The 15,764-nt window shown below is 43.3% G+C and overlaps 1 protein-coding gene across 1 annotated transcript in view; it reads left to right on the top strand.

Moving 5' to 3' along the window:
- INTS4 (integrator complex subunit 4) overlaps positions 1 to 14,794 on the top strand; it is a 96,012-nt gene extending 81,218 nt beyond the window's left edge. The window contains exons 17-23 of the mRNA XM_004589854.4: positions 391 to 471; positions 4,523 to 4,653; positions 7,460 to 7,519; positions 9,046 to 9,205; positions 9,410 to 9,553; positions 13,107 to 13,227; positions 14,445 to 14,794. Coding sequence (XP_004589911.2) covers positions 391 to 471; positions 4,523 to 4,653; positions 7,460 to 7,519; positions 9,046 to 9,205; positions 9,410 to 9,553; positions 13,107 to 13,227; positions 14,445 to 14,623 — 876 coding nt within the window. The 3' untranslated portion in view covers positions 14,624 to 14,794. The remainder of the gene's footprint in view (positions 1 to 390; positions 472 to 4,522; positions 4,654 to 7,459; positions 7,520 to 9,045; positions 9,206 to 9,409; positions 9,554 to 13,106; positions 13,228 to 14,444) is intronic.
- Positions 14,795 to 15,764: the final 970 nt, after the last annotated feature.

Below are 15,764 nucleotides of genomic sequence, written 5' to 3'. Positions count from 1 at the left end.
GCCTAGGTTCATCCAGTGGCTTTGGGAACAAGGAAAGCCCAGAGTCCAGGAAGCCAGCTTACCTCCACATTGTGATGAGGCCGTCATGACTCCTGCCCTTGATGTTCCTGCCCGGCACCAACTGACATGCAGAGCCTTTGGACCCTGAGTTGGGTCGGAAGTGCAGGAATTCATGTAACCCAAATTATTGCTCTCCTTCGTCTTAGAAGGTAGAACTTTATTGGTTTAAAAGAAAAGATTGGTAGTAAGTTCTGATCGAGGTATATTTTCAGAGCAAGACAAAGATGTAAATCTCAAAATGTTAAGAGCAGTTTTACAAAATGTATGGAAGTGGAATGAAATGGTGATTGTGGCTTCTGTGCTCTTTTCTCTCCCGACCTGTCTGGGTAGGCTTTGCAGGAGAAGCTATGGAACGTGGCTGCCCCGTTGTACTTGAAGCAGAGTGATTTGGCTTCAGCAGCAGCAAAACAAGTAAGTTTATTGACATCTCCTCCAGTAGATCATTTTCTAGGATTTGTCTAGTCCAATGCAAAGCCAGAGGTTCTCCATAGTTTTAAAGTATGTCGGAAGCTAGAAATGGTAGTGGGATTAGAGGATGGGGTACAGGCTTTCAGGCCAGGGAGCCTAGGTTGTAGTATCAGGTCTAGTGAAAATTGATGGGTGATAGGTAATGTAATTTATCTCCATGGAGTTTTCATCCTCTGCAACATGGTGGCATTTGAATTCAGTGATCTCTAAGGTTATTTTGTGCTCTCAGATATTAAAAATTTAATCTCAAGTAGTCATTAAATCTGATAAACACTGTAATGAGTCTTTCATTTAAATACAGTTGATCTCTTTTTGAAATTATTTCTATTTTCAGCCTGGACCATCTCTTGAATGTTAAAGGTCTTTAAATTTCTGTTTGGTCCATTGGGTAGCTTTCAATTTAATTTGCCTCAAGGTTTTTGTTTTTTTTTTTCTTCCTCGCTAGTTTGAGCAGTTTGCCTTCATTCTTAAGCATTGGGACTTGATGAACTCCTCGGTGGGCCCTGTCTTCTAGAGAGTGAGCCTACGTGTGACTCAGTGATTAGGAACCAGTAGGAAGCTAATGGTGGTAGCTATGATTGTTACATTACAGTTCACTAACTATTTCACAGAAATGTGTGTGTGTGTGTGTATGTATATACATGTATGTATATGTGTTGTTTTCCTTTAGTTCTTTTCTATGTATTCTCCTGGTCTACTGGAGAAGGTGAGTAGGGAGGAGAAAAGAGGAGGGATCACTCTTTGCTGTCAAACTACATCAGTACCCAGGGATGGGAGACAGTCATTTGGTGATTCCTTAGAGATCCTGATGTAGGGAAAAGTGTTCCAAGGTTGTTGCTTGAATGTTCTGATAGTTCTGAGACGTTGTCGGCTTCATTGCACCAGGGTTGAGAAAATCTTTCAAAGGTTTATTGGCTAACCAGGTCCATCTCAATGTGTGTTCATACACCCAGACACTTGCTGCAAAGTTTGGCCAGGAGTATTGGCCAAATTGTTCATCCTCTGATGGGGCATTTATTCTGATGGGTGCTGCTGCCTTGACCAACCTGACCTATCCCCAGCCCTGACTCTCATACTTACCACTGGGAGCTATAGCCCAGCAGGAGAGTGTCCACTGTTTCCTTACTGGGCCCGTTTCCAGCTCTGGATCTTGTGCCTGGTAGGGGGTACTACATTCCTGCTTGACATGACTTGCACCCTGTTCCTGCACTTGCAACTGGTACTGTGGCCTAAGCTGGCTGGCCTGTACTCATTTTGACTCTCTTCTGCCAGCAAGTGTGGCAGCCTAGCCCAGTCTGACCCGCTTCCCTCCCATCCTAGGTCTCGTGCTCAGCAATGGAAGCAGCAGCACAGCAGGGGAATCCCCGAGTTCCCTTACCAGGCCCTCTTCCAGCCCCAGGTCCTGTGTGTGGCAGCAGGTGCTACGGCCCAGTCTGAGATAGCCTGCCCCCAGTCCCACCATTTGTCAGGAGATGCTGCAGCCTGGCTCAGCATGGCCCACTCCTGCTAACAGCTTGCCAACAGGTACAGCAGCCTAGCCCAACCTGGGTCACTCCCAACCCCAGCCCTCATTTGAACTGGCAGGTGTTGCAATCCAGTGCAGCCTGGTGATTGTAGTAAAGTCAGGACTTAGTAGTGGAATCCTATGATACTGCCCCGTTTCATCCATTCCAGAGTGCATCTCAAACCTGTTACATGGTTTATTATTGGGGAGAGATGGAACTTAATGAGTAGAACCCCAAATGAGCCATGCTATCAAGAGTTGTACCTGGGAACAGTAGTTTGAAAGGAAGATAGGAAAGTACCATTGCTGTAAGCCAGGTAGAGTACTAAGGACTTTGCATGACAGAAAGTGGGAGTGGTAGAGATCTTCACCCACGTGTTTGTTCCCCAAATTTGCATTGGCTGGTGCTGCACTAAGCCGAAGCCAGGAGGCAGGAGCTCCAGCAGGTCCCCTGTGAAGATGACAGGTACCTAAGAACTAAAGCTATGCCCTGATGCAGAAATGGGACTTGATCCCAAGCACTGTAGCGGGATTTGGACATCTTAAGTGGTAGCTTAACCCATTATGATTCAGTGCCTGCTCTCCCTACCTGTATTAATAATAAAGTTGATGCTATTTCTTTTGTCTAGTGAAAGGGGAATTAAGGTATTATGTAATTAAGTATCCTGGAGTCATATTTATAACCCCAAAGCTTTCTTTTTCTATAAAGATTTATTTTATTTTGATTGGAAAGTCAGATATACAGAGAGGAGGAGAGACAGAGAGGAATATCTTCTGTCCGATGATTCACTCCCCAAGTGACTACAATGACGAGCTGAGCTGATCCGAAGCCTGGAGCCAGGAGCCTTTTCTGCGTCTCCCATGAGGGTGCAAGATTCCAAGGCTTTTGGCCTGCCTTGACTGCTTTCCCAGGTCACAAGCAGGGAGCTGGATGGAAAATGGAGTGCCGGGATTAGAACCGACACCCATATGAGATCCCGGAGCATGCAAGGGGAAGACCTAAGCCACTAGGCTTCTGCGTGGGACCCAACTCCAAGGCTTTTAAAGGCAGTAAGCATAGAAGGAAGAGAAGCATCATTTGGCTGAAATAGCTGATTTGCATAAAATTGAGCAAGTACATAAAATGCCTTGAACTTGACCTGAGCTGATAGACATTTTATGACACGTATTCTCTCCACAGACTCTGAGATACACCAAGCCCATAGAATGGTCTATCTGCATGGCTTAACAGGTCACAAACATGTTCTTGACACTTTATTCTTAGAAGATTATTTTTGTGGGATTAGGTTTCCATTCTTAGTACATGTAAACAGTCCCTGGTTTATAGTGCTTTGACATAGAAGTTTTTTATTTTGTAACATAGTGTGAATGTATATTCAGTGGAAGCCATAATTCAACAATTGGGTTTTGATTCTTTTTCTGTTGGACTGGTGATACGTAGTGTGATACACTATCACGGAGTTGCAGAAGCAGAAGGCCACAGCCACGTGACCAGCTGTTACTATACTGCACTCTGTGTCGCTAAGCTATGCTGTTTGCCAGAACAGGTGTATTGAGTGCATTTTTTTGTGGGGTTGGGGCCTAGGATATTTTCAACTTACAATAGGTTCATTAGGATATAAGCTCATAGTAAAGTCAGGGAATATCTGGTATTTAATTTGTTCTTTCTTATAGCATAGGAAGTTTGATCTGGGATAAATAAATAATGCTTTGTCATTTTCTTTCATTTTGAAATTTCTATCGCTATTTTATAAAATATTTTCCTTAACATTTATTTCATTTTTATTTGAAAGGGAGGGTTCCAAAGAGAAGGAAACATAAGGAGAGAGAAAGATCTTCCATCTACTGGTTTACTCTCCAAATGGTTGTAATTGTCAGAGCTGGGCAGTTCACAGCCAAGAGACTCTTCAGTGTCTCCCACATGGATAAAGGGGCCCAAGGAGTTGGGCCAATTTCTGTTTATTTTATAGGCCATGGCAGGAAGTTGACTGAAAGTAGAGCAGCCAGGACATGGACAAGTATCCATAAGGGAATGCTGGAACCATAGGTGAAAGTTTAGACTACTATACCATGACTCTGACTCTTAAAAAGTATTTTTAATTGATGCATAGTCATTTTGCATGTTTATGAAATACAATTTTTGGTGGTTTTATCAGTGAATAGATTTTCATATCTTTGGGCCTACCTCTATGGCTCAGCTGGTTAATCCTCAAATGGGCTCCAGTTTGTCCTGGCAGCCCCGCTTCCCTCCCATCCAGCTCCCTGTTTGTGGCCTGGGAAAGCAGTGAAAGATTGCCCAGAGCCCTGGCCTAGTGATAACACTAATTTCTCTCAGGACTTGAAAAATCTCCATTCTTAAATATGGTGTAGAAATTAAGAAAAATACCTCAGAGTTTCACTTAAGATGATTGTTTTAACTATGGAATTCTGTACTGCTCTTGTGAGACTGGTATTTTTACTGACTCTTGATTGCATTTGTTGTTGTTATAGATTCTGGAAGAGACCTACAAAATGGAGTTCATGTATAGTGGTGTAGAGAATAAGCAGGTGGTGATTGTACATCACATGAGGCTGCAGGCGAAAGCTTTGCAACTTATAGTAACAGCACGAACTACTCGAGGGTAAGATGTGGTGTTGGCAGAATGACATTTTCCTCCAAAAGATGTTTCCTGATGCATTAGTAGATTTCAGTAATGTTAATGATGACTGAAATGAGATTGAGGGAAAGATTAGCTAAGGTATGTACTTTCAGCTCATTTTAAAAATATTTCTAAATTCTGTTTTTGAAAGAAAGTCTGGAAATCTAATCATGCTCAAAACCCCTTGGTGGCTCTTTGCTGAGCTGTGTTGCTTGGTAGAACGTGCCCACATGCCCACAGCCCACACAGGGCTTCATCTGCAATGAGAACACTGTTCTGCTCTGCTTGGTGGGGTTTGTTACGAACTTAGTATCAGGAAACTCTTTCTTTTCTGAAGGAACTAGTGTGCTTTATCCCAGGCAGAAAAAATACACACATGGGATTCTTGTAGAGCTGACAACACTGCTGCATTGTCTGTTAGTACTCAGTATTACAGTTAGACTGTCTGATGTCGGCTGGTTCTCCCTTGTTTGTAAGTGTCGTGTTTTTCTGGACCGGAAGCTGCAGAGCCTTTTCTCTTTCAAATTCAGAAATTTTATCATGACATGTCTTCCAGTTTTCTTGCTTTCAGTGAGTTTATGGTCCTAACTGTCTTTAACTCAGGATAGTTTTTCTTCCATTATTTCTTTAATTATTATTATTTTTGCTCCAGTCTCACATAATTGATATTGCATCTTTTGGATCAATTGTTCCTGTATCTTTCTTTTTGTAATTTAAATTCCTCTCTCTACTCCATGTTGAATAAATTCCTGAATATGCTATTTTTAATTTTAATGTCAGCATTCATCATTATTTATATCATTGTTGATTATTGAGTTAGATTTCATTATTATGTTTTATTTCCAAATGTGCTTGCTTGTTTGCTGCTTCCTTCCTTCCTTTCTTGGTTTCTTCCTTTCTTGCTTCCTTTTTTTGAGATTTATTTATTTTATTTGAAAGGCAGGTTTACAGAGAGGAGAGACAGAGAGAGATCTTGCATCTGCTGGTTCACTGACCAAATGACCACAGTAGCTAGGGCTGCCATGTCTGAGCTGATCTGCACCCAGGAGCCATTCTGGGTCTCTGATGTGAGTGCGGGGTTCCAAGTACTTGGGCCACCCTTTGCTGCTTTCCCAGGCTATACTCATGGAGTTAAACTGAGAACTAGAGCAACCAAGACAGGAACTGGCACGATATGGGATGCTGGCACCACAGGCAGAGGATTAGCTTATTGAGGTACTGCACTGGCTACTTTGTTTTGTGAAAAGAATTCAGATGGATGTTGCTTGTAAGGTGGATTTTCATTTGCCATTTACCATTTATTTATGCAACAAATATTTATTAAAAGCTGTAGATCACAAGAAATATTTCATAAAGAATACAGTGTGTTTTTATCAGCTTACATTTAGTAGAATCACTAATTTGGGTTATTAAGAACTAGGACATACATTGCATGGAAGATTTTCCTCTCTGACTCTCCTTCTCTGTACATCTGACTTTACAATAAAAATAAATAGATCTTTAAAAAATAAATAAATCAATCTTAAAAAAAAAAAACCAGGACACTCTTCTCTTACACATTCTTGTATGAGGAAACAGTTTCTTTTTCTTCTTGATTTGAACTTTACTCCTCCAACGAATAATATATTAATGCAAAGAAATGAAAGAGGTGCATGCTGAAATAACATAGAGGAAATAAACAGACGGACCAAGATTCAAAAAAAATTTTTTTTCACGGCCTTGCGGCATGAATTCACAGTATACCAGATTCATGTTCCAGCTGCTCATTTTCTGATCCAGTTCCCTTGAAGTAACCTGGGAGAGTAGTGGACAATGGCCCAAGTCTTTGTGCACCTGCCACCAACATGGGACACCCAGAAGAAGCTCCTGGATCCTGGCTTCTGGCCTTGCCGTGGCCCAGCCCTGTCTTTGAGGTCATCTGAAGAGTGAACCAGCAGATTCAAGATCGTACTGTCTCTCCATCTCTCTTCATAATTCTCTCTTTCAAATAAGTAAATGAATAAATACTTTTTTAAAAATGAGGCCTAGGAACCAGGATAGTGGGAGGAATGTAATCTCTGTGTGTGGGGAAAAAGCCGTACAAAAATCTTGCCCTTTCTGCATGAGAATTTATGCTTCATTAACTTTCTTGGTCTATTTACTGAAATCCTGGTAGTGTTACAGTAGGCCTTAGTGCTATGGGAAAAACGAGCTCTGAGGGAATAGGATATACACTGTTCTGGACTAGAAGGGTGTATAATGCTTGTGATGCAGGCATCGGAGCTTCAGCTTCATTCAGTTCAGTGATGGCTGTCACTGGTCAGACCTCATGTGGACCTTGGATGCTATGCCTGTCGAGTTGTTTCAAGAGGTATTGGCCCCTATGGAGCATGAGGCTTCTGGGCTCAGGTAGTCTTCATCGCCGCCCAACATAGAGCTCATCTCCTTGTTCCTGAGCTGTCACACAGCTCTGTGCACCCTTCCCAGACTACTGCAGGCAGAGTGGGACACTGATGCCTGCAAGCTGTGCTCCTGTCCTGTGTCCTTGGTGAATCTGGTCCCAAATGTGGACTGTGGCCCTCTGACTTTTAATGTTTTCTGAGCATCATGGGGGACTGTAATGGTTATGTCACGAGTCAGGATTCTGAAAGATTGCTCCTGGGTCCATTAGGATCCCCCGTTTCTCTTAGAGATCATTTTAATAGTTAATATGTTGTTTCTCCTTTTAGGTAGGCTTAATTCCTTAAACGTCTGGTCTTTACTCCTCACATTGCCCTATTCACACACAAGTTACTTATTTCCTTTCTAGAGCTGACTCCTTATTTGGGATGTGTGAGAAGTTTTTACAGGAGGTGGACTTTTTTCAGAGGTAAGTCTTTCTTCGGTCTTCTTATTTGCTAAAATCCAGGTAGAGAATAACACAGCAAGAGCAATGAGCAGCTGCATTCCTTGGCTAACCATCTAGCCAGGCTTTATCTGAGGCTGGGTGTCCCAATTTGTTATTTTCTTTAGTGACATATAAAGTTCTTTGAAATCAGAGCTTCAAAGCAAAACATACAGCAGAATACTAAAACCTTAAGCATCAGCTGGCCTCAGCAGTCAGCTGAGTCATACAACTTCTAAATTCTTTTGTTGAAAAATCCTGGTTATTCTGTTTTTTCGTCAGAGTTCTTAAATTTGTAGATTTATCTGATTTACAATGAGTCATTCTCTTATTCTGCAGTTAACTTTTATTGTGTGGATTAAATATGTTCTCATAGAATTGCTTCTGAGACACATGTGAAGAACAATGTGTAGGTGAATGAAAGACTTTGCCAGTAGTGCAAGTTAAAGTAGAAGTAGCGAAGACATTTATGAAACTTGCAACTCTGGATTTAGTCTGAGTATTGTTTTTTGTTTGTACATAGTCAGAAGAGAGGTTGGTGGGGAGAGAAAGATCTTCCATAGAGTGGTTAATTTCCCAATCCACTGTAATATCCAGTCCTGGGCCAGGCTGAAACCAGGAGCCAGGAGCTTCTCCTGGGTCTCCTACATGGGTGCAGGAGCCCAAGCACTTGGGCTATCTTCTTCTGCTTTCCCAGGCTATTAGCAGGTAGTTGGATTGGAATGGCGAAGCTGACACTCTATCGAGTGCCCATATGGAATTCCAGCTGCTGAAAAATTAATTTCTTCACCCACTGACTTAGCCTTATGCATTTTACTTGTCCTGAGATTTCTGTGACTATAAAATCTCATTGAGCAATTTTTTTTCTAAATTTTGTTGACAGTTTTCTTTAAGGTTTGGTTGCCTTACTACCTTTTACCTGATGGTGTTGTTGTCTGGCACATGACCTGGTTTAAGCTGTTTCAAATCCTGGCTTCAGTTGTAAAATAAGTTCATGTTTTTGCTTTGACTTTATAGTATGTTTTGCACAGGTGCGTTGGTCATCGGCTGCACATTCCTTCTTAATTCAGTCTCTGAGTTGTTTTATGGGAATATAATCATCTTTGGGGATTGTTTTGTTTTGTTTTCCAATAAACAAAACCGTGCCTTCCCACAAAGGCAGAAGTGCTATGGAATTAATTTGAACTGAGAGTAAGTTATTTGACTTTTCTGAGCCTCATTGTAGCATCTTTTCTTTTGTTTACTCAATGTCTGCATATCTCTAATAGTCCTTGGCACTTGGCATACCCTGAAACCACACCTACTATACTAATCAGTGAACCTTACATAGGAAAATAATTGTGCCAGTGTACTGACTGCTGGGAAGATTCAGTAAATTTGGTGAAACACAGTATTCCCCAGGCACAGTGGCTTTTCAACAGAGATGACCAACCTGTGAGCGCCTGCTGGTCCATCACTGCTCCTGTGAGCCTTGGCAGGGTTTGCAGTTCAGCCTCTGTTTGCTCTCCTAGGTGCTTCATCGCTGATTTACCTCACTTGCAGGACAGCTTTGTGGACAAACTTCTTGACCTGATGCCCCGCCTCATGACATCAAAACCTGCAGAAGTGGTTAAAATTCTACAGAATACGCTCCGACAGAGTACCTTCCTACACCTCCCCCTTCCAGAACAGGTCAGGGTCTGTGCCTTATTCCTTTAAGCCAAATCCACGCTGACAGTGAAAACTCTTCCCCCTGTGAGCTTCTTGCAGTGGTAGAGGAGCCCGGTTTAGGGTGCTTCCTCGGATTAGCTCCCTTAGGTCCATCCCTGGGGCAAGATGCATGTTTATTGCCTGGGGATCACCTGGCTTTGAAGTCGTCATTTTTCCTTCTTATAGATCCACAAAGCATCAGCCACCATCATTGAGCCTGCGGGCGAGTCAGACAACCCCCTGCGGTTCACATCTGGGTTGGTGGTGGCTTTAGATGTTGATGCAACCCTGGAGCATGTGCAGGACCCTCAGAGCACTGTAAAGGTCCAGGTATGTTGGGTTTTGTCCCTATGGAGTGTCTGGATGGACTTTGGGTTGAACATTTAACTGTAGTGCCCCTGTAATTTCTACCTGAGGGACAGAAACTGGGAAGGGAGAAGAGATGTGCCCTTGTGGAAAAGAGCCCCAGCTTGACTCCTGCCTCTGCTGCTGTATGTGCTCTGGAGTCTATCACTGTAAACTGATTCTGTAACTGAGAAATACAATAGTTGGAGGTAAAATAGGGTCAGTTATATGAACTTCATGTTACAAGTACTATTGGCTAAAAGGCAGAGCTCTGTTTATATTCCAACAGTGTGATGGGAAATTTGGTTTTTTATTACAGTAAGCTATAATAAGAGTCCTTTGTAAGATATGGAAATGACTGTTAGCAAACTAAATTTATGGATGGGAGAAGGCAGGATTAGAAAGTCTATTTTCCTAAGTGAGATGGATAAGTTCATTCAGGTAGGCGGCTGTTAAGACTTTCATTCTGGGCCCAGTGCTATAGCCTAGTGGCTAAAGTCTTCACCTCACACATGCTTGGGATCCCATATGGGCGCTGGTGCATATCCCAGCTGCTCTAGTTAACATTCAGCTCCCTGCTTGTGACCTGGGAAAGCAATAGAGGATGGCTTAAAGTCTTGGGATCCTGCACTCATGGAGACTTGGAAGAAGCTCCCGGCTCCTAACTTTAAACGAGCTCAGCTCTGGCTGTTGTGGCCACCTGGGGAGTGAATTAGCGGATAGAGGATATTTCTCTCTGTTTCTCCTTCTCTCTAACTCTGCCTTTCCAATTAAAAAAAAAGAAGAAGACTTTCACTCTGAGCTCATCCATTCATGGGTTCAGTGGTGCTATCGCACATGCTACTTGCAGGAGTTACCAAGGGAAATATATCACAGTTTTGGCTCTCAAGGAGCTCTCATTTCATTGGAAGACAAACAGATGAACAATTAGAAAAGAGAAATGGAGCATGCAGTAGTGGAGAGGGATGTTTGTTCAGGGGGCAGAAATGAGATTTGCAAGGAGCAGTAAGAGCAGAGCAGGAGGCATTCTAAGCAGAAAAGGGGTGCAAGAACCCGCAGTCTAGCTCATCAGAGGCCAGAACAGTGGTCAGGAGCAGACAGAGAAGGCGCTTTACAAGTTATGAGATCTCCAGAGATCGCACACTGAATTAGTTAGGAAATTGTACTTTGACATGAGTCGTTTCCACCCTAGCTGCACTTTGGAATTACTCAGAAAGCATGAAAAATACTGATGAACATGCCTCAGCCTACAGCAATTCAATCAACATTTAATAGGAGGGCTTGTGTGTATCAGTAGTGTTTTTAAGAGCTGTGGTTGTGCTATTCAGGCCATGGCTCTAACAACATCACTGTTTCTCAGGGTCCCTGAAAACCAGTTCACTGACCAGCTGAGCATAAGTGAGATTACAGCTGATCATGTACATGTCATCTGCTATGCTTGCTCCTGAAATATCCCCTCTGCAGCACTTGCACCATGTGTGTGGCCAGGAGACTCGTATGCACTGCAGGTGGGAGATGGGCTGGCATTGCAGCACTGCAGGACAGCTCCAGCATCCTGAAGGTGCTCCCCAGTCTAGCTACATACCCTGAATACGTCTTCTGTTCTGGGCACCAGTGTAGGTGCTAGTGATGCATCAGGAAACACGCCTCAGGGATTAGATGGCATAATTACTTTCTTTAGTAAAATAATGTCAATCTTCTTTTTAAAGCAGACCCTTCAGGAACTCCACTCAGTAACAATTTTTGTTGGCCTAATCCAGATTCCTGATTATATGTAATTATAAGAGGTATGGGGAAATTGAGTTCTGAAATTAAAGATATATCCCATAGTGTTCATTCCCTCTCCCTCCCTTACTATTTATTTACTTATTCGAAAGTCATAGTGACATACAGATTTGATCTGCTGGCTCACTCCCCTAAATGGCTGCAGGAGCTGAGAACTGCAGCTGGACCTCCCACATGGTGGCAGTGGCCCCAGTGCTCGGGCCATCTTCTGTTTCCTTCCCAGGAGCATTAGCAGGGAACTGTATCAGGAGCATAGCAGTGGGAACTTGAAACAGTGTTCCATTATAGGTGCTGGCATCACAGGCAGTGGCTTAATGGACTGTACCACAGTGCTGGCCCCTTCCCCCAATCTTTTTTTTTTTTTTCAACAGATTTGTTTATTATTTTCATTGGAAAGGCAGATTTACAAAGAGATAGAAATAGAGAAAGACTTTCTGTCTGCTTGTTTCATTTCCCAAATGGCCACAACGGCCAGAGCTGAGCCGATCTGAAGCCAAGAACATGAGCTTCTTCTGGATCTCCCATGTGGGTGCAAGGTCTAAAGGCTTTGGGCCATCCTTGCCTTTGTTCCCAGGCCACAAGCAGGGAGCTGGATGGGAAGCGGAGCAGCTGGAACATGCAGTGGTGGCCATATGGATTCCCACTGCTTCCAAGGCAGAGGATTAAGCCACTCAGCCATCACACCAGGCTCCTCCTAACCTTTTTGGGCAACACATTTCTTTTTTGTTTCTATTTACAGTGAATTAATTTATTTGAAAGACTGAGAAAGAGAGTTGCGGGGAAGGTTAGGGAGATAGATAGATATTCCATCACCTGATTCACTTCCCAAATAGTTAAAATAGCTAAGGCTGTGTTGGGCCAGGTTACAGCCAGGAGTCTAATCCAAATCTCTCATAAATGTGGCAGGGACTCAAGTCCTTTGGCCATCACTGTTGCCTGCTAGGATCTGCCATAGCAGAAAGCTGGAGTCAGGAGCTGGCCCCAGGAGCTGAATGTATGTACTTATGTATGGTATGTGAAAACTGCTAGGCTAACAACTTACCCTGAAACCTCTTAATACCTGCTGGTTGATGATGGATGCTAGGCCATGGTGTGAATCACAGCAAATGGACAAGGTTTTCTGATAGGGTATTGGTGATACCTGTGAAGTTTTCAGTCAGAATTAAAATCCTTACCTTTCTTTGTACTTGATGGGGATACTCCCATCATTTGTTTATTAGAAATGTAGGAAACAACATTGCTGTGTTGGCGCAGGGACCACAGAGTGGTCTTCAGTGTTGCCATCCTCTTTTTTTTTTTTTTTAAGATTTATTCATTTTATTACAGTCAGATATACACAGAGGAGGAGAGACAGAGAGGAAGATCTTCCATCCGATGTTTCACTCCCCAAGTGAGCCGCAACGGGCCAATGCGCGCCAATCCGATGCCGGGAACCTGGAACCTCTTCCGGGTCTCCCACGCGGGTGGAGGGTCCCAATGCATTGGGCCGTCCTCAACTGCTTTCCCAGGCCACAAGCAGGGAGCTGGATGGGAAGTGTAGCTGCCTGGATTAGAACCGGCGGCCATATGGGATCCTGGGGCTTTCAAGACTTAGCCGCTAGGCCACACCACCGGGCCCTGCCATCCTCTTAAGGAGCATCTTCCAAAGGAAGCTGATATTTTTCTTCTTGTTTTGGGGTTTATAGTAGATGGCACCATACATTTATGGAAATCTCATGTGTTTGCTACTCTTCTCTTTTCTCTCCCCTTTCAGGTCTTATATCCAGATGGCCAGGCTCAGATGATCCACCCTAAGCCAGCCGACTTTCGGAATCCTGGGCCTGGACGGCACCGTCTCATCACTCAGGTGTACCTCTCCCACACAGCCTGGACAGGTGAGAAGTCAGTGGACCAATGCGGGCAGGAAAATATGTGCCTTTTTTGTTTTATATTTATTTATTTTTATCAGAAAGGCAGATTTACAGAGTAAGGACACAGAGAAAAAGATCTTACATCTACTGGTTCACTCTCCTAATGGCTACAATATCTGGAGGTGAACTGATCTAAAGACAGAAGCTAGGAGCTTCTGGGTCTCCCATGTGGGTTCAGGATTTCAGTCTTTTGGGTCATTCTCTACTGCTTTCTCAGGCCACAAGCAGGGAGCTGGATAGGAATGGAGCATCTAGAACATGAACTGGTGCCCACATATGATGCTGGCACATGGAAGGCAGAGGATTAGCCATTGTGCCAATCCGTTGTTTGCAGTTTGAAATACTAGATGCTTGAATCATGCATGGTGAGAACTGAATTCCATTACTTAAGGATAAGTTTGTAGGCTCAAACTGGTACATTTAGATAATGTGCTCTGACTGTAAATAATTTTATATTCTGTTGATGATGTACAGAAAAATAGAACATACTCTCAAGAAAAGAGCCCAGGGCTGGATGTAGGACACTTTGTAACTGTATAACCTGCAATGTGACCTTTTTGCAAGTGTAATAGCTTCATGTTACTACAATAAAATATTTGAAAAAAACTAAGTTTATAAGCAAAAGTATCAGTTTGATCCATAGTTTTGGAGGTGCCCCACTCTGTTGGCCTGATGCAGGGGGTAGTACAGATGAAGGTTCACAGTGATACAGGAAGCAGGCTTTTAAATTTATTTAGAATTTCTATTTATTTTCAATTTTATTTGAAAGAGAGAAGCCAGGGTCCCAAGGCTTTGGGCCGTTCTCAACTGCTTTCCTAGGCCACAGGCAGGGAGCTGAATGGGAAGCGGGGCCACATGGGATACAAACCGGCATCCTTATGGGATCCTGACATGTGTAAGGTGAGAACTTTAGCCGCTAGGCTACCATGCCAAATAAAAGCCTTGCTCTTGAATTATTCCAACAGCTATTGCTGTAAGCTCCTTGGAACCCAAAGAGACCTGAGCAGGAGGTGGCCGGGAAACACTGTCCCTGTAGCCTCACAGGTTGAGACCAGTGTTCTGTGTTGGATGAAGGGAGGGACCCAGATGCAGAAACTAGACACCCTGCAGCTTCCAGCGTTGATGTTGCTTTTATTCGACTTTTTATCCAAGGCTTAGCAGTTACTTGTTCTTTCTTACAGAGCCATGCCAGGTGGAAGTAAGGCTGCTGCTGGCCTACAACTCCAGTGCCCGCATCCCAAAGTCACCCTGGGCTGAGGGTGTTGAAATGGCACCCCAGGTGGAATCCAGCATTGAGGGCACCATCCCCTTCAGCAAGCCTGTTAAAGTGTACCTAATGCCCAAGCCTGCAAGGCGTTGACTCACATGCATCCGGCCTAGCCACGGCCTGCTTAGCTCTCTGAGGGAGCCGGAAGCCTGGAGCGCTTTGCTTCGAAATGGTGTGTAGGCTTAAGGATTATGCAAACCTTTCCGTCTCATCTGGTATCAAACAAAAGATAAATTATTTTTGCATTAAAAAAACAAAATATATTCAAGTCCACCTTTTTCCTCTGTTATGTAGTAAAGTGAGAAAACACCAAGCTATTCCAGTTTCTGGTTCTGGAGGAAACTGGATTTGGCTCTAACTTCGGTTTTCATACCACATATAGATGTGCTTATTCCTCAGATGTGAGATACTTAGACGCAGTTTTTCAGGCACCTTCAAGGAACTAGTTATTTGAGCCTTGATTCATTTCTTAAGGCAACACTTTGGTAAAATGAGGGCCAATTCTCCAGCAGCACTAACAGCTGTCCTTTTTCACCATGACAGTTTTTGGAGCATCTTCAACATCCTTATCTTCCTAAGAGGCCTCTTGTCTAACTTGGGCACTAGCTGGGCCAAGGACTGACTGAATAGATGAAGAATGAGTCATTTTCATCTTTAAGGAAAATTCTTGATCTTGCCTGCCATTATGCTTAGAACCCCTGTGGTTTTAAAATAATAGAGAAGAGCCATGCTTTAGAAATGAACAGTATGGGGAAAAGGAGCACACTATAATAATTAAGGGTATTTCTTCCCAGATCTTGTAGGAATGAGAGCTTGGCTCTGCATCAGAGTTACAGCTGCAGGTAAAATGTTATAGCAGGATTCCAGAGGGCTCAACTTGTTAGAAGCTGTGCTATGGTTTACTTTTTTACGTTTTTGTTTATCTGAAAGGAAGAGTGACACAGAAGTCAGATTAAGACAGTAAGAGATCTTCCATCTCCTGGATCAGTCTCCAGCTGACAACAGCCAAGGCTGGGTCAGTCCAAAGCCAGAAGCACTAAGGGCATAGTTTGCTATGTCCCAGGCATTAGCAGGAAGCTAGATCGCAGTGCAGTACTAAGATCTCAGGCAGGGGCTCAGTTTCCTGCACCACCATGCCTGCCCCCTTCCCTGTCATTCAATCATCACCATAGCCAAATGAGAATTAGTGTTTATCATTGGCAGGAAAACTGTATAGGAAATTTTGAAGACTATT

This window comes from Ochotona princeps, chromosome 4 (assembly GCF_030435755.1).
Source record: "Ochotona princeps isolate mOchPri1 chromosome 4, mOchPri1.hap1, whole genome shotgun sequence".
Taxonomy (NCBI): Eukaryota; Metazoa; Chordata; class Mammalia; order Lagomorpha; family Ochotonidae; genus Ochotona; species Ochotona princeps.
The sequence above is the reverse complement of the archived record's forward strand: the minus strand, read 5'-3'. Positions and strand labels throughout refer to the sequence as shown.